Source organism: Netta rufina, assembly GCF_964035555.1.
Source record: "Netta rufina genome assembly, chromosome: 11".
In the NCBI taxonomy this organism is placed as follows: Eukaryota; Metazoa; Chordata; class Aves; order Anseriformes; family Anatidae; genus Netta; species Netta rufina.
This window is the reverse complement of record NC_140134.1, coordinates 20,976,781-20,996,250: the sequence shown is the minus strand read 5'-3', so window position 1 is coordinate 20,996,250 and position 19,470 is coordinate 20,976,781. Positions and strand designations below refer to the sequence as shown.

Here is a 19,470-nt window from a genome sequence, read left to right as displayed (position 1 = left end):
CACCACTCGCTCACATCCAGAGGGGGGTTTTAGAGCAAAAAAAAGCGGGTTCGGCCACCACTCGGCGCCTTTTCCCCCCGCCGTCCGTGTGGTAGCGGCCGGAAGGGGCGCGGCGGGCGCCATGGCGGCGGCGGGGCCCCTGGCGCTGGTGACCAGCTGCGCCCGCGGCTTCGCGGCCCAGGAGCTCGTCAGACGTGAGTAGGGCCCGGCCGCGACCCCGCACGGCCTAGGGAGGGAATAAATAAGATAATGAAGGAATAAATGTGTCAGTGAGGGGATAAACCGGTGTGCGGAGAAGGGTTGAGAGGCTGGTGAAGGGCCTGGGGCAGCAGGCCCGTGAGGAGAGGCTGAGGGGACACCTCATTGCTCTCTGCAACTGACTGAGGGGAGGGTGTGGAGAGCTGGGATCGGCCTCTTCTCACAGGTAATTAGGGATAAGACCCGAGGGAATGGCCTCAAGTTGCACCAGGGGAGGTTCAGGTTGGAAATGAGGAGACATTTCTGCTCAGAAAGAGCAGTCAGGCGTTGGGATGGGATGCCCAGGGAGGTGGTGGAGTCCCCGTCCCTGGGGGTGTTCAGGGAAAGGTTGGACGTGGTGCTTGGGGACAGGGTTTGGTGGTGACATTGGTGGGGGTGGTTGGACCCAGTGATCCTGGAGGGCTTTTCCAACCCTAATGACTGTGACACCATCACTGCAGGAGGGAGGAGAAATGAAACCCCACAGCCTCAGCTGTTTTGGTGTGAGCCAGCCACTGTCTCAAGTGTCTGAACCCTGCCTAGGATCACAGAATCATTAAGGTCAGAAAAGATGTCCAACCCATCTGGTCCAACCATCACCCACAAGCCACATCCCTAAAACCTGGCCTAAACCAGAGCATCTCACAACTGAACAAACATGTTTGTACAATAGCAGATGTACATTAAAAAAAATAACAGCTTGGCTAGACCCTAAGCCCCGCTGTTAGCTGTTCTGGGCATCCACAGCACAAAAGCAGCCTCATATTCCTCCAGGACACTCCAGGTGGCCACTAGAGCAAGACAGGGCAGTGGAGTGACAGCAGCAGCTCAGGACTGTGGGCACAGCAACACAAAAGCAGGCCATGCACAGTCCCGTTGGTTTCACTTTTCCAATTACAAAGTGACTGGAGAATATCTCGGACCTTCAGTGCTGGAGAACTTCCTAAAGTTCCTGCTGGGTCTGAGCGCTTGCTTAGGTTCTCTTTGATGCATTTGGCCATTTGTCAGCACAGAGAAAGGGAAAGTTAAAGCAGCCTCTCTGCAGTTGAGAAAACTGCGGATTCCGCTTACCCCATGTGGAGTGACTACATTCATACAGTGGGAAGTGGTTTTCTTGAGACCTGGTTCCCCTTTTTATGGCTTGGAAAAGGGAACACTGGTAAGACCTAATAGTAGAGAAAACTTTGGTGGAATTTTTAGTAATTCTAAAAATCAGGGGCATTCCAGGAAGAAGTGTTCAGATCTTGGTGGTTTTGCCATTACAATTTGTTAGTACAGTCCTGCTTTTTAGGGAGCTGGCACAAGCTCTTTGATGTGCACACTGAGGTACATAACTTGAACAGCTTCAGTGCAAACTTTTTTTTCCTCCTGCTTTTGCAGTGATACCTTGCTTAGGAGCACAGTAGAGGGGCTTCCCCCAGGGACATAAGCACAGTAAGCTATAAAACATCTAAGAATATGTTGATGAAGATATATGGCCATGGCTGACTACAGTAGACTGGGTGGGCTGAAAGGTTTTGGTGGGTTGGAACAAAATGCTGGTGCAATTCTCAGTGCTTGTGCCTTCACAGCATCAGTGTCACGCCAGCTTAAAGGCATTATGAGATGGTTTGGCTCAGGGCTGAGAACAGGAATCTTATATTAGCACCTCTGAAGCAATTCAGTGTTTGATATGCAGTATTTTTGGTTAAATATGCTACTAAATACTGTATTGCCTGGTAAGATTCATATAATAGCAGTGGGATTGGGGTCTACAACATGACACAAAGATCTTACCTCTGTGGTCACTGCTGTTGCCACTGTGTTCCTGGACTTCCCTGGTACACGGTCTTTGTAGGCAAACCTGGTTTTGTAAGTAGAAAGAAGCTGCTTAGAGGCTTTGCTGCTCAGAGGTATGCAAGAACTGAATTCTCCTGCTGATTGCTAGAAGTTTCCATGCTAATTGCGAGGCTTTTCCCTGTTTTAATCCTTTTAAGTAGAAAATGGCTTGAGGAAGAGGATGTTATGGTACATTTGCTGGATACATTTTTATCCTTTCAAGTTTCTATGGGATACCTCGAATGCTTTATTTCATGGTATACTGTGGCAAACCCAATCTATAGAACACACAGGATAGGATTGGCCCTTATCAGATAAATTATTAAGATACCAAATAAGTATTTTTGTTTTTACTAAAAAACAAAACAAAACAAAAAACAGACAAATACTGTTTTACAGAACCGATGTCATCTTCCACTTTTCTTTTTGACTGTTTACCTCTCCTTCCCCCCCCCCCCCCCCCAGCAGAACACAGGGTGAGCACACATTGGAGATCACTTTACTCCTCGCGTAACTTGCAGGAGCATTTCGCATGGTGTATTCCACCAGGTGGCTCTCAAGGCCCAGAATGCAAGAACTTGGTGTACCTACCAGCTGAGAGGACTGGGATCACTTGAGGCACAGCAGAAAAGCAGTTGTGTTCTTGCATCTGTTCAATGTAAAGACCACTAGGAAGAGAGATCAATACTTAAATCTGCTTGGGAAAGAATATCTGAAAAAAAATGCAATGGTTCTAAAGAGATAGCCCTAACCCAGTGACCTTAAACACAAAATGTCAGAAGAGCATAAGTACCAGCTGGATGTCAGAACAGGGAAAACTGCAACAAAAGGCATGAGATCTGCATGTGACTCTGCATTCTGCTTCTCTGAGAAGTTTTCTGGTCTCTTAATGGTCCTTTTAAGGAAGTAATTAATTGCTGCCCTACTCTTCCAGAATACCCAAGCCTCTGTTACAAAAAGGGGATGGATAAGTGAAATAAGTGAATTTCTAGCTTTACACTGTCCTCTTCCTTGTCTTCTAAACCATTTCATTTACAAAGCCTATATGCAAGCCCATGAAATTAAAAGTCATCAAGTTTAAATCAGTAAAATGAAATGAGCAAACATTTACATAATGAGCTGAAATTCATTTCCAAAGTATATATCAGAATTTTTTTCTGATTAAAAATGACGGATACTTGCGAGTAAGGAAGGGGCACCACTAATGAGCTTCCTGGAAAGCCACAAGGTGGTGACTGACAGCCTGGAAGCAAAAGCATCTTCTTCGGACAGAAAGGTGGAAGTCCATTGATCTGTACTGTACCAGTCACTCCGGCACTGGACTGAGGCACAGACTGACCCTGTGCCAGCTGCGGCCTTGCTCCCAAATGGTTTGGGGCTGGAGGGTGAGCAGAGTCACGAAGCAGAGTAACATGCTGCACATTGCAGTGGAGGAAGATAACCATCCACATCCAGCAGAGGTGCGGATCACAGAGAGCTTTTAGAAGTGGGGGACACTGAAATATGTCCTAGTGTTCAGCAGTTACTGGTGAAGTTCCAATAAAAAGTTATTTCAGTAAAACAAGTGCTCAGCATTAGCTGTGGAGGTATTTCAGAGAGGATCTTAAACTCTAAATCATGTTTTTAAATGACACTAAGCAATATTCTTTTGTGGCGTGAACTTTTCCATGCATGTTTTTAGTTCTTTAACACCAGTGCCTTTGGAGCCTGTTTCCATGCCTGTCATCCAAACCAGCCTCTCTGCTCCGTGGAAAGGCGAGCTGATTAAGTCAGCCCCGTAGCCTGCCTGCTGTTGTGGTCACCGAGTGACTCAGATGGTTTTCCGAGCTCCTTGGATGGCAAACCACTGACACTTTCAATAGCTGGGAAGCTTAAAATTAAAAATGAGTAACTCGCTGGAGATAAGTTGGACAAGTCACCTCCTTCTGCCGTGTTAATTGTCTGGAAGTTTATTCCATCTCCAAATAAAGCTCAGTGGAGTTTGTGGAATTTATTGATAAATATTTTCTCAAACTATTCTGGCTGCTTTTTTTTTCCTCCATTAACATACGGACTGTGGGGAAGAAATTCCTGGGATTCCAAGGCAGCAAATACCATCCTTAGGCCTGGTGATATTTACCCTTGACAGCTCAGTTGGAGTTGCGGTGTCCAATACTTTGTAGTCGTTTCTTGGTTGCCCCAAAGCCCCAGACTAGTGGGTCGAAGTGCCTTTTGGGGGAGAGGAGAGCACCGTTCCCAAGCAGCCCTGACTGCGGTTGCTTCCTGCCGCAAGCCATCAGGCTGCAGTGCAGTAATTTGCTACAACCCCACGTGCTGTCCCAGACACAGCGAGCTGGAATCCTTTCAGAAGGGTCCCGCAGCACTTTGAGGTCAGCGCACAACATCCAGTTTTACTGGGAGAGAAATTTCACAGGGGGCTGGCAAAATCTTTGGGCAAATGACAGGTAATCAGAGGCACAATGGGATGAAAGGCTGCTTCAGATCCACGAGCAGTAGCGTGTGATAGGAAATGGGACATGTCCTCATTCTTCTAGCAGTACTTTGAGACCTAAATTTGTCCATGAACTCCTTTGTAAGAAAAAGATCACTTACAGAGTAGACATGAAAGTTTTTTTATCAGCTTATGAAAGTCTTTTGCAAGCTCTCCCTTTTGTACTCTTGCTGCAGTGGGTAGCCTGAACAGATTTCCTTTCCTCATGCTGTTTATTTCCCTTTGCCCAAGTCTGACTGCTGATTTTCCAAGGTTCAATCATTCCTGTGGCCACAGAGCATCAGAAGCATGGTTGTACCCCTGAGCTGTCAAACAGAAGGAGCAACAGCTAGAAGTGACTACTGAGATGCTCCATTTTGCTGTTGAAATAGCAAATAGACAAGAAACAACAAAAAAAATCTTTCAAGATTATCAAAACATCTAGCCCAAATCAGTAGTCTCATCCATATTTATACGAACATAAGTTTGGAAGATTATGCTGCAGGAGCATAGAGTTCAGAGTCGAGGTTTGTGTAGGATTACCTGAGTGATGTCCCCAGCCAACTAAGGAATTGTCTCAGCTCTTTTGAGATAAAAACCTTAAAATCTTTGAAAACTCACTTTTTAAAAAACTCTTCCAATACCCAGATGACTCAGTCAATTTAATGTGATTTACTTACATTACCAAATGCCCACGAGTTTGTTCACCTTGGACAAGATATCCTGCCCCTTCCAGCAAGGTGTGGATGGGACACTCCCCTGCTGGCTGTAATTCAGCTCCACCAGGTGGCTGTCATGCCATGAGCATTCTGCAAAGGCTGCCCTTCGTGTGCTGATAGCAACATTTAGCATTGCACTATCAAAGCACTGCCTTGGATTAATTGTTGAACTCCTACATGGAATTTAATGGGAATTACAAGTGAATTCCAGTCACTTGGTTTATTTTCTCATTAGTTACCTTGAGATTTCGGTCACAGGTAAACAGTTCTTTACATCTGAATGAACATGCAAGGTTTGTTTCTGCTGAAATGAAGCCTTTTATTGTCTCCATACATCCTGTTTACAGGTTGTGAGTTTGAGGCTAACACTTTAAAAGGCATTTCCAGGGGGGAAAAAAAAGCTTACTCTCTCAAGACCTTCTGTACCGTATTTTATTTTTGAAAGCTAGAATTCATCTAAGAGTACTAAACAGTAAGATCAAGTAAGGAATGGAGGTTTAATTTTTTTTTACATCTTAAATACATATTCATTTAATTATAGCAAGTATGGCTCTGTATCACCATTGTGCCAAGCTTTGCTAGTTGAATTATATTAAAAAACCAGCATTGAGAAAATAATTTCTCTCATTTTCTTTTATACAGGTATCACAGGAAAAGATGACCTTACTGTGGGTGCTACTACGAGTGGAGGAGTGGATTTCTACCCCTGGACAATAGATAATAAATATTACTCTGCGGATATTCACCTCTGTGTAGTACCAAGCACATTTCTTGTTACTGCAGAAATTGCTGAATCTGTGCAAGCATTTGTGGTGTACTTTGACAGCTCAATAGTAAGATTCTTCTGCTTCATTGTATTGCTTTATCTGTATGGTATAGTTGCCTTATGGTGATAACCACAATCTATATTATGTTCATCCTGTGACCTCAATTTCTCTTAGGCTGTTCTATTAATTATCAGTAGATCAAAGGTAAATTGTGCCTTCTAGCAACAGCAGATATTTCCTTCCCTTTTGCTGTTAGACTCCTAAATATACCTTATCCTAAAGATACCTTTAACCACACATCTCAATACTGTCTCAATAAACTAGAGCAATGAGTATAGTTCATCAGCTACCACAACATCCACTTCAGTGTGGAAGAGAGAATAGCTGGACATCAAACCTGAGATCTGCTTAAAATACTAGTAATCAACATTAAGTGAAAGACTTTCCTGGTCTAAATTAGAGTTGCATAAATAACATTAAATAGGAAGGGGAGGTCCAAGGGTAAATCAAGAATCAAGAAGGCTGCTGTATATAAATCAACTAAAAAAGTAGTTAGAACACAAGCATCTTAAACATACCTAATGTGCAGTCTGGTATATTTCCTTACCTCATTGCTGTTTTTCTAGTACTATTAATGATTAAAACTGGTACAAAACTTGTCAAGTATTTGAGGATGTATTCCAAAGATCTTTTCTTTCCTTTAGAAATCTGGACTTGATAGTGTCTCTGAATGGCTTCCTCTGACGGAAGAGTGGCTACCAGAAGTCATGATCCTGGTCTGTAACAGGGTATCTGAAAATGGTACGATATCCGTAGAAATCCAAAACTGACTTCAAGATTTCTTAAAATATCTGGGTGAAAATGGACTTCATATTTAAGAGCCAGGGTGTTCTCATGACCAAGAACAGAAGTACTAAACTAGTAGTACTTAAAACTGAATCAGAATTTTACAAGCTTGTTTAAAATTAACTTTGCATATCCCATTCCTAGTATGATAGTGTGCACTGCAAGGTAACTAACAAGGCAGTCTTATTACTGACGTTCACAATCTAGTGAAGAAAAAGATGACTGAGTTGCTTAACTCTAGTAGAAATTATATATAGGTACTTTTTAATCATTTGGGCATTAAATACACATGGCTGCTTTGGTTCTGTATTAGCACATCTGTGCCTTACAGTTTGCTGTTGTATTAAGGTAACACATTACAGGTTCAACTCCAGAGTAGTGGAAACCTTCATTCACTTTGAATTATTTAAAAATTATTTGAAATTTTTGAAATTTTTGAAAAATTTGAATTATTAAAAATAATTCAAAGACATTTGATTCTGGGGCTTTTGGAATTAAATTTGAAGCAATTGTAAGACCTAAACCAGCTACTACTTTTTTTCCCCCACCCATACAATCCAGAACAAGCAAACAACTTGGAGGGACTAAAACATAGCTAGAAATTCAACTGCTGGTATTAGTCTCAAATGTGTATGTTTAGAAGGCATTTTTGTTTCCCCACGTTAGGTGTTAACAGACAGAAAGCTCAGGAATGGTGCATCAAGCATGGCTTTGAACTGGTGGAACTTAGCCCCGAGGAACTGCCAGATGAAGATGGTAGGTACTTGTAATTTTTAGAATGAAAAATACACTAAAATATCCTCTAAACAATTGCAAGGGGCATGATTATTTCTGTGCTACATGATTACAGCACGGAATGCACCCAATTGCTAAGGCTTAGTCCCTGCTATAAGCAGTCAGGAAGTAAAGGAGGAATTTCCTCCAAGACATCACATTTGTCTCCTCCCAACTACAACTACTGGTTTCTTTAGTACCTACATAAAACTAATATCAGCTCCTTTTTCTGGCACTAATCCTAGGATATTGATTGATACATAAAAAGCATTTATATTCCATTTTGAAATCAGTCTCAAAACAAGCAGCAGATAGACTAAGAATTTTCCTGCCCTTATGCATCTTTCTGAAGAAGACTTAAAGCTATTGTACATACAAAGAGAAGATAGAGATTATTCAGTGACATGATGGGCTGAAAAGGGGAGATTATTGAAAAACATTTTAGAAGTGCATGCACTGTTACACAGGAAATAAAACAGTTTCAAAATCACTTGCCTAGCCATACAGTTATAACTTGAGAAAACCCGTAAAGCAAAGTCAGTACCGTGATGTTCCACTCTTGAAAAGTGACTCTGCACTTCCTGACAGCCTTATCAGAATTAGCCTTATCTCAATAATTAAGAAAGTTTCTAAATTTTACCACTACAGAACCAAAAATAAGATAACCAACTCCATTTCCAGTCTAGAGTGGAATAATTCACTAACATTTGCTCCATTTCAAGTTTAGCAAGTACATAGCTGTCACTAAAAATATGTTAAGTGTAAAGGCCTTCTAAAACTCAAGCTCTCCTCTCCACCAAAGAGATAGATAAATTATAACTGTATCCCAGGTAGGTAAGAACTCCTGCCCCTTTTAAGATGCCTTTCAGTTTAACGCTTTTTAATTTGGGGTGGGAGGGATGCTTATAAATCTGATTTATAGAAAACAGGAAGATCAGGAATTGATACCCATTGAAGTTTTCTTCTGAAGTGCATTTAAAGGAAACATTAGTAACGTTATTTTTCTACTGAGTAAGTGTTGTGAAGAACAAGCTATGCACCATTTAAATAGCATAATCACTTTAGATAATAAGTAATGGGAATAATAACTCAAGGTATTAATCTCTGGAATATTAAGATACACATTCTCTCCTGCACTTTTTAACATGCTGTTTGATTCACTGTGACTCATGCATGAGAGGAAATGCATTGCTCTCAGTAACATATTTACCTTGTATGCATTCGATATGAATTACAGAAGATAAAATAGATTCAGTAAACATACTGAGCCAGTATCTGTTTGAAAGTTATGACATCCTTGGTATCTCATCCCAAACAAACTGGAACTCTAACTACTCTATCAGTCAGTTTTGTGTACTGAGAACAAGAGCTGAGACTCTAGATAATGACCAATACAAAACTAAACAACATTATCATGGAGGGCAGAGTATTTGATCTAAGGTGTCACAGCTTTAAATTCATTTTTAAAGGCAGTTTCAATTATTACACTAGTCCAAGTCATCCTAGGAGAGCTGATTTTTAAGCAATCACATTTTCCTATCCAAAGGGTTTTTCTTCCCTATTGCTTTGTGAGACCTAAACAAACATGGGAAGCTGACTAAGCCAAGGAAATGGGAAAACTGACTTTATATGAAGTGGTGTCAGATCTATTCAGTAAGTAAGCTGAAGTCCAAACAATGCTTTCCCTAATCTTTGAAGTTACTGTAATTTACAGGATTACTACAACCATTAGTTAGATGTTGCAAAGATAGCTTTTGTATAATAGTTTTAATTTAACAAGCATTGCACCTTCATCAATGGTTGTCTGAAGTTCTTTACCTTCTGAAGGAATTCTAGAATCTATTTATACTACACAGCATTCTGAAAGATCTGGGGTAACAGAAGTCTTGCTTCTAGCACTGACTTAAAAATTATCTATTACTTTAAAAATTACCTGGAAGTTATTTATTAATGTAGGTCCAAAGCTAAATATTTAAAGCTCCACTCAAAATATAGATTTCTCTATAGAAAATAGAGCTCACAGTTCATAACACCCAGAAGTCTAGACCAAGAGGTGTGGCATTAATCTAGATTTCTTTGGCCTTTCATGAAGCAAAGGCAAGAAATCTGTCTTTGCTTACAGAAGTCCTTTATATCCCTTGGTGTAAGATAGGACAGGTACTCAGTCACACATCATGTTACTTTGAAGCATGTACTGGTGTTTGGTCTAATTACAAGGAATGAAACTTTTTTTTAGATGACTTTCCGGAGTCCACAGGAGTCAAACGAATTGTGCAAGCCTTGAATGCCAATGTGTGGTCAAACGTAGTCATGAAGACTGGTATGTAATACGGATTCCCACTGTGTGAATTCTGAAGAACATGAAGCCTGGAGGCTTTTAGCAAAACTTTAAGTTTAGCAGCCACAATGCTACTGCAAATGCAGATAGCTACAGCACTCCAACCTTTTCCATGGAAATAGGCCTTCCAGGTATCACTTGTTGTCTCTTAATACACAGAGACTTAGAGGCAATGGGTGAAATTTAATCCCATTTCAGTATTTGTTCCTCTATACTTCAACTTGCTCTCAAATGTCTGTTGAAGCTTGTAATACATTAAGTGCACTGCAAGAAGGACTGACTTCCCAGTAGAAATCCCACTTAAGTAAACGGAAACTGCAGAACTTTTTGGAAATAGTACAAAAACCACACAGCCCAGTTTCCTGCAGGTAATTGATTATCAGATGGAGATACAGTTTTGGAAAAATCACTTCACGATTAGACAGTAGAAGAGGAAATGTGTGGCTAGCCCAGAGTTACTACTAGTGTAAATACTTCTGTTTTCTTGAAAGCCTTTAATTACCTTTTTAATTACACAAGTTGTTGCAGGAAATGTAGGAAGATGAAATTTGTGTGTGGTGTTTGGCCTTATATTTCTTGTTTCAGAGTCATCCCACTATCAACCTTCTGATGTCTGCCTGCTCCCTGATGTACAATTTTCCAGTGTTGTGGCTTTTGCCTTCCTACATCTTCTTACTGTGTAATGATTTCAAGTGCTGAGAGGTTTTTGTTCTTGTAACTGCAAGATGGTTATTGGGGATTCAGCGTAATGAGGATGAGAACTCCTAAACTTTTTTTTAAGGTTGCCTTTTCAGTATTTCTCACACCACATCAGAATGAGGCTAAGATTGGTTCTAATTTACCATAACCGTCGTAAAGAAGCAGGTAGCTATTTGAGATGGCAAGAAGTTAATCTTGCTAGTACAAAAACGGTTTTCTTAACATTTGACAGATGTCACATTACAGAAGAACAGAACTTAGTCACATATTCTGTTCTTCATGGGGGGAAATTCCTATGCATCGTTAGCATATCATGTAAAGGTCAAACTCCTTGAAAATCCAGATTTTTTTTTTTATCTCCATGGTACAGAAACCACACAGTGTTGATATGTGTTACTACAAACCCCTCAGGAGGTGAGCTATATTTGGACGTTGTTGCAACCTGACTGTGCTTTCAAAGGGAAGTGGTTGAGCTCATTTTACCTAAAATAGAACTTTTTACAACCTGTAGCATATCTTTTGTTTTCAGCTTCCTCCTGATCCTGGAAACTAGCCACCGTGTAAATAAAACCTTAGCTTTTCTGCTGAGTTACCTCTAACTGCTGACCATTTAGAAGTTATACAGTCACACTTCACATGAAAGATTTTTCATACAGAATATACGATGTTTGAGTAGCAGGAAAGGTTTATAGCACTGTTAAGTGTAGCCATCCAAAAAGCCAATATTACAGCATTGCCTTACTTCAGCTAAGTGTTTGTATGAGAATTCAGATTAATGGACAGAATAAGAATGATTTTTTTAAGCTATGGGCATTAAAACCACGTTAAAGTGTGTTATCCCAAACCCAAGTGCAACTCTTCTGAAGTTTTCAAATACTGCATACCTATTAAGAAAAACTTGATCTTTTGATTTTTTCTCTACCTATTACACATACACTGATCCATAAGTATTACATATAACATAATTGAATTTTAAACAATTTTATATCATGTAATATTACATAATTTGTGTGTAAATAAAGCAGTTATTGTCTCTATTAAAAGGAAAACAAGCAGTCTTACCTGAGAAGACTTAGAGCACAATCCCCTTTCCAGTTGGCATAAAGCTTTTTGTTTTCCAGTTCTTGAAGTTCTCTGCAGTCTAAGAATCAGGTGGCTTTCTTCCCTTTCTGTAGGAGAACATCAATAGTTCTTCAGTTAACAACCCTCCCGTCCCCAAAAGCTCGTAACACCACTGTTGTTCATAGTTGTCCCAACAAGAACAAACCTAGTTGACCTAGGTAGCAGTAAGAGAAACAACTTACTGCCCTCTGGAAGAGGCTGCTTGCCTGCTTTCCTGCTTAAATATGTGCTTCAATGATCCCAGCTGAAGCTGGTCACCTAGGGCGGGACCACTCATTAGCCTGGCTCCCTTTACAAAGAATTAGCCCAATTTATTGGGACTATTCAAGCTTAATTGTTTAAACAAATTTTGAATTCCAACTACTTAGTTCCATTTCTGTATGAATGTCACGTCAGCTGCAGACAGACTATGGCAGAGTAGTAGATAAAGACGGTAGAGAACATTTTGCTACGAAACAAGCATATATGAATTACTAAGCCGTGCTGACAGCAGCAACTGATGGCACCTGTGAAACCCTATAGACTGCATCATAATGGAGCCATCGGCTATTACAATAATTTGAATGAGATAATTTTTGGCTTTGATTCTGTAAGAACACTGTGTAAGACATCACCCACTTCCTGAATTGCACCCAGAAGTTGAAATAACTTTTACATCCAATAAAAAGAGTTTATAGGAAGGGTTTTTTTCAAGGGTGTGACTGGAAGCAAGTGTTGTGTCTGCCACCTCCCTAACCACGGAGCGAGAAACAAATAGCTGCTTTTCAGAGATCCCGGCTGTACATTCTAGTACTTTCTAATTAGGACAACATTTTCTAATTACACAGGCTGAGGCTATGTGTATGTGCTGGTGGGGATGGAGACGCTGCCATTTTTCTGTACAGGATGAACTCAAATTGCAGATACAAAAGAGGTACATGATTAGGTCACTTAATCCACCCCTCTGCCAGTGTGGGAATGTTCTCTCTCAAGTACATTCTGGACTGCAATGTCCAATCTGCCTTCAGATGACTCAGAAATTGGCTAAACACTGATCCTTACTTTTTCCCTAAAGACAACGCTTTGCTCAGCTTGCTGAAACTTCGGGAAGCTACTTTGTTTTGGGTTGCAGGTCCCAATCTTTATCACTCAATTGCCTGTTAATATCTCTGGCAGACTTCAGGGCTTTCAGATTTCTTGCAACTGAACATTTTTAAGGCGATTCATTCGGCTAGACTGATTCACTTCTTCCCAAACCTTTGGCAAGTGATCTGTAAAAGCAGAAAAACTGTATAGAACAGAGCCAATTGAAACAAATACCTGCCCAGGGGAGGGATAAGGGGGGACAAGAGGACTGGCACAGGACTCACGTTAGCCTAAGAACACAGTGGAGATTATTAAACAGGAAATGAAGTCTTAGTAATTCTCCAACTGAGACATGTTTACATGTTTTCTAGATAGCTGATGGTTTTAGTTACACATTCAGCTCTGCAAAATTTTGTATAAATGGCAAGTAAATTTGGAGCGTGTATAAGAATTACATCATCTCAGCATTTGAATCTAGAGCTTAGTCATTATTGTAATATTAATGTAGACCACATTTCTTTAAAGAAAGTAATATTAATCTTTCTTCTGGCGTAAGTTGCTGTTTCCTAGCTATTCGTAGTACAATAACTTAATGTTATTTCTTTTTTAGTTGACTAAAACACTCATATTTTCAGAAAACTCTCCTGAGTCTCCTATGTAACTACAAATATTTACTATTCAAGGCAGAGCCGGCAGAAAACATGGCTTAGCAAAAATCCCAATACCACCTATTGCACATACATTTTTGTTTATAAACAAAGTTTTAAAAATACAGTTAGCTTATTTAAAACTACTGTGCCATATCTATCAGATGAAAAAGATGATTGTTTTGTTTCAGGTTTCAATTTACTTTTTTTTTTTGAAGTTGGGTTATAAAATACCATTGAAAAACACAGTAGGTTAATGACTATGGAAAGCCCAAATGAACTCCACGAATTCTGTATTAGATATTTAAAAACTGCCTTTGCCATTGCTGTAGTGCTCTCCTAGTTAGATGATACATGTATAAGCAAAAGCCCTTGATGCATTTCCTGCATTTAACCACAGACTCAGTGCTGCTTCCCATGGGCAGTGAAACCTGGTCCGCTGAGTATCAGTAACAGCAAATGCTCCAGCTGTCTTTTGAAAACTGCCTTGTTTGGAATCAGAAGACATTTGGCAGACCGAATCCTACCAGGGCAGTGATTTCAAATAATAAGAAAAGAGTTCATCCACATCTCTTGTGGCTTACGGACCTGTTTTCTTCTTGGTATTATTTAGCAGTGAATTTGTTAATATAATTACCAAAAAAAAAAAATAATAAATAAAGCTTAGAGAATATGAAAAGTTCCTGCTTAAAATATATTTTTAAGTGTACCGATACAGCTTTATAGGGTATTTTGTGTGTGGATTGTGGGGTGGGGGGGTGTCTTTCTGAAAGTAATCTCTACCCCCTGGTCAGTTGCAGCTCTTTGCAATAATACTGCATCTTCTGTCAAACTAACAGCTGTTTTGTTTCCAGACAGGACCCAGGGCTTTGGCCTTCTGAGTACATTAGCAGGGGCGAACTGTAGCATTGGATCAGAGGAGAACCAAGATACAGAAGTAAACAGTAATTCCTATTTCTTGTTCTTTGCTCTTTCCTGTTGTCGCACTGGGTGTAGTGGTGGCGGCTTTCATTTTTTTCCTCCTTACTCAAGGGATACTGCACAGCCTATCAGAATTTATTTTAAAGTTGGTTTCTGAAGCCTGAAAAACTGTCTGCATTTTTTTAAAAGCCCTCCTGAGACAGTTGTTCGTGGTAGCTGTCACCTCGTGGCTGTGAGCTCGCTGTCTTTCAGAACGAGATGCTGTTTCTCATTAATATACAGGAGCAGTATTTTGTGCAAAACAAAAACTATCACTTGAAGGTTTTGTTTAAAAAAGTAAGCAAACCTGTTATAGAAAAGCTTCATGTAGTAGCTATGTACGGTGTTGCAAAGGTGTGGCTTTCAATGATACACAGGGTACAGTAGGTAGCAGTTTATGATAAAGAGTAAGATTTTAATGTTAAAAAAGGAAGCACTTGATGTGCTGATGATGCTTTTTAGGGTGCAGTAGTTCCTGTAATATCTATTTGTTTCCCGACAGTCCAATCCCTCGGCAGCAGACAGAGAAGAGTCCCATTTAGACAACAGAGAAGATGCAGCTAGCACAAACAACTTACAGATTGACAACCACGTAGGTAAGCTCTTTTTCTGCTTGGCAGATGTGTTGGAGCAGGCACCCCTGGCTGGAACGCTCCCAGAAAGCTCCTGGCTTGCTCTCAATGAAAAATATGGCAAAAATGCCAGAGCCAGTAGAGGCTAATTGTTTGGCATTAAGGTGTTCTCTGTGAGAAAATGGGCCCAACTTTAGACAGGATAGGGCCCCTGCAGCTAAGGTCTGCCAGCAGTACCGCTGATTGGAAACATTCAGATCTGAATTTGTGAAATTTCCCAATGAGGGTATTCTTTCTATTCAGAAACATCTTTATAAGAATAAATGTTTAAGCTTGGAGAGAAAAATAATTACAATTTGACACCCTACAGCCTCATTCAGCAGGAAGCACGCTCTACATGGGTCCATCCTAAATGGATCATTTTATATTAAAGCAAGAAACCTTAAATACTGGCTGAATTCAAAAATGCTACTGCAATATAACATACCCAAATTAGTTACCACTGCAGCGGTGCCATGAGTTCTCTTTCTGAACAATCAGTAAATTAAATGTTTCTTTCCCTCTGGGGGGTCAGAGAGGGGGTACGAATGGGATATGCAGATGGCATAGTACTGTTTTTATCAGATTGCTTTTATGCTTACTGACAAAACAGAATAATTTACCTAGAACAAACCTATGTGCATTTATTTTAGATCCCATGTTAGATACGGACATTCAAGAGCTAGCCAACCTAACCACGAGAGAAGGTGACCTGGAGAACTTTGAAAGGCTGTTTTCAAAGTTGAAAGAAATGAAAGGTATGTACTGGGGAGAGTTACCAGCTCGCCTATTTTAATCAATCAAAGGCATGAAAGCCAGTGCGTGAGGTTGGAAGGTTGTACAAATCCTTCTGCTGCATGAGGTATTGTACAAGTAGCTGATCTTTTCATTAATTTGTCCATCATCTTAATAATGCTTTTGAAATTTGATATTGCTCAGCTGACTGCTATCACACAGTTCTAGTCCACCGTGAATTAACATTACACAGTTTTCTATCCAAGAAACTGTAGCAGAACCTTTATTCTAGCTCTACAACTGTGTGCCAGACTTGCAGTTTAAAGGTACAAACATTTGAAACGAAATCCAGTGTGCTCAGAAGCATTGGCTTTCTGGTCTTTGCAAGTTGCAATAGCACCTAATAAATACGCTTCCTTTTATATAAACTTAAATGAATTTCTTTGTAGTCCCCTAAAAATAACTGCTGTGGGTATTTCTCTGCCTGCTTGCTCCTGAGCGTGACAGCCTAAGTCATGTTCTTTTCCACAGAAAAAGCTGCAACATTGCCACATGAACAAAGAAAACTACACGCGGAAAAGGTGAGATTTTTGAAATTCACATTGAAATTATTAAAAATTGAGTTATCCTTTCTGAGCTCTGAACTGCTAAACCTTCAGTGACTTGAGGGGAATTTTTCCCATTTTTTCATTGTTAGGTGGCCAAGGCATTCTGGATGGCAATTGGAGGAGACAGAGATGAAATCGAAGGTCTCTCCTCAGATGAAGAAAACTAAGTTCTTCTGTAGCCGTAAGCGACAGAGCGATCCTAAAAGAGTGATCTTTTCCTGCAATGAGTGTTTATTGCAAATAGCCCAATTTAGCTGTAATTGCTCTCTTTGGTTAAGGGATTCTCCGTAATCATTGTATTAAGTAACACATTCCACAACACCTAATGGTTAGAGTGGTTTTGTCTGAGCGTTCATTCTCTCTCTGAGAGTTTTAGAAGACAACGGATGGAGTTAGAGGAAATAATAAGTTAGTTTACATTTTTCAAATTAACATTTTTATTGTTTCCTCTTTTGAGTTTAAATAAACAAATTTACAACCAGTTATCTTTCTACATATGGCTAGTGGTTGTTAAATGAGTGCTTCATTCTAAATTCAACATTTTAGATGTAGGCCTGTTTGATGTTTTTATGTAGCTTTATAGCTGACTTACTAGTTAAAACAAACCAGATTTATATGAGCCATGAAGAGAAAGTTGGTGAATTGTGCCCTATTGTGAGCTGCTATGCCAAGTCTGCGAGGTTAATCCTGCTGAGTGCCAAAGCTATTAGAAATGGCCCATAGGCTTTGAATTCTATTTGCGTTTGTAAGTATGTGGTCCTTCCGTGAAAACTCAGGTGTCGTGCCACGCTCCCTGGGTTTCCACTAGAAACTAAATTTGAGATTAAATGCAAGACAGATTTTTGCTGTTGTTCCAGGGGTGAAGTTCCCTGCCCAAACCTTCTGCAATGCTTGGCCTCCGAGGCCTGGGAGAATGCGCAGACCTCCTGCTGGTGAATTCTAGCCTAAATATCTAAAGAGAGAAGCTGTGATTTCAAACACCCCACACTGGCACCTGGTGCATTTATTGCAAACTTGTGCACCTGTATATTAATTAGAAGGTGCCAGAGTGCAAGTCTCAAATTGCTGCTTGATGTTATCAAGGACTAGAAAAATTCCTTCATCCTCAGAATCGGTAATATTGCCATCTTCTACATGGTCACATAGTGAGACTTACTGGAGAATGTAAACGAACGTGGCTTTAGGAAAACAAGAAGGAAGGCAAAGGTCGGTGAGGAAGAGAGAAGAGAAAAGGCAGGTGCCACATCTCCTTTTCTACTACAGTCAGCTGTCAGACACAGCCAGCAGATCAATGGAAGGAGGCAGCCAGCAGATTCCCGGCTGAAGAACCAGACTAGTCAGATGAACCACATGAAATGGCAGGTATTTCCCCAAGAACATGTCCTTATCAATCGGAAAATAGGCAGTGTTCAGCAATTTTATTTTGAAATTTTGAAATTAGCTTTTCCAGAGTCTCTTTTTTCATGTTAGTAAATTTAGTGAGTCTTGAACCAGTGGCTTTCCATAAATTATTTGACAGATTTAAATTCTGAAAGCACTTTCACAGTGGTTCTTGACATTCGCCTTGTTCTTTTAAGATTAAGCAAAGCGAAAATAATAGGATCCTTCGAATGCTGTAAATCATGTCCTGGGTAAAATCTGAAGTGTTTTCAACTCTAAGGAATAGAAACAATGCCTTCCTAGTAGTCTCAAAAACTATATACAGACTGAGCCACAGTAAAACACATATTTTTAAGAAGAAATGTTCCTTTTACAGGGACACACATTGGCATTCAAGGAACCGCACCTGCCTGCACCACCTCTTCCCATCTGCCAGACCTTGCCCTGACTTTGCCATCTCCTCCCATTTGCTCCTGGTTTGTTTGTTTGTTTTTTCCCCAACACAGAGAGCTGTAATAAAGAACTGAAGGTGGTTCCTTCCAAGTAGGGAACAGTTTTCTGTTTGCTTCTTGGTAGCTGAAGTTTTTTTTTCCTTTCTAAATAGCTGTTGTGCAATAGAGATAAGTGGCAAAAGTGCAGAGTAAATTAATTGAACACAGTGAAGAACATAATACACTTGAATACTTTATAAAATTCAGTTTTTTATACATGTGATATAACTGTGATAGTTTATTTACATTGAATAAAATGATAAAAACTAAATTTTAAATTCTTTCCTGCCTGTTTACAATGTACAAGCAGATAAATACCCATAAATGATGCCTTATTCCAGGGTCAGAGTTACCAGTCTGGGCACACTCAGCCTGCTACAAATAGGAGTGATCGTGATGAGAACAAGTATTTGAAAGCACAGAGCACGTGGTGACAGCACAAGCAAGCTTGATTTAATCAGAAGTACTCTGGTATAGTAGGAGGTAGGTCTGATGGCCACCATCCCCTAGGGAAGGCATCCTTATTGCTTCTAAGATTGGCAAAACATTTGTACAGATAGTATTTTAATGCAGATCTAACATGCTATGAACTCTTTGAAGTGTTGTTGTAAATGTCTCATTAGTAGATGCTTTCTGTGCTTTAAAAAAGCACTATTTATTCATCAAGGTAGGAGGTGTGGCTGAGAGGTGCTGGGAACTAGTTTTAACGGTCCGTAAAGATTATTGTGTTGTATTTTTAAAGTTTACTTTGCTGGTGACTTAGGTTTTTCTTTCTGGAGAAGCTTTGCTTCTGGCTACAGACTTTCTTTACAAAATAGTTATTACAGAAATGAATAAAAGGGGCATTAGTAGAAATGCAAACCTGAAAGTTTTTGCGTCTTAGTTTCTCTTTGTATGCCGCAGCATTGTTTAGCAATAGCAGAGGAATTCCTGTCTTGGTTTTACATCCCTGGAACAGTTTTGAAGCTGACTTTCCCAGGTGTTGGTACTCCACTGCTGAGCAAGGCTCTGCAACAGCTCTGCGGTCCTGCCACGTGCCACAGTTGAGGTAATGCACTGTGGCTAGATGAAGCAGCTTGTCCTAGGTAAAGATGGTCACAAGAGCATTTAGATATACAGTGAATTATTTTTAGGATGTGATTCTGGAGAACACAACGATGCTTCAGTGCAAATGGGAAGGATC

The 19,470-nt window shown here is 40.1% G+C and overlaps 1 protein-coding gene across 2 annotated transcripts; it reads left to right on the top strand.

Annotated features, from left to right (window-relative positions):
- Positions 1-94: 94 nt before the first annotated feature.
- On the top strand, positions 95-19,058 carry AAGAB (alpha and gamma adaptin binding protein). Of its 2 annotated transcripts, XM_084293101.1 has the most exons (11): positions 95-194; positions 5,887-6,077; positions 6,716-6,812; positions 7,524-7,613; positions 9,868-9,951; positions 14,357-14,439; positions 14,965-15,058; positions 15,727-15,831; positions 16,340-16,389; positions 16,506-16,597; positions 18,173-19,058. In XM_084293101.1, the coding sequence occupies exons 1-10, from the start codon at positions 122-124 to the stop codon at positions 16,581-16,583; spliced, it is 945 nt and encodes a 314-aa protein (XP_084149227.1). In that variant the 5' UTR covers positions 95-121; the 3' UTR covers positions 16,584-16,597; positions 18,173-19,058. The 2 variants fall into 2 exon arrangements, with proteins under 2 accessions (XP_084149227.1, XP_084149226.1); XM_084293100.1 differs by lacking the exon at positions 18,173-19,058 and having other exon boundaries at positions 16,506-16,899.
- The last annotated feature ends 412 nt before the right edge of the window (positions 19,059-19,470 follow it).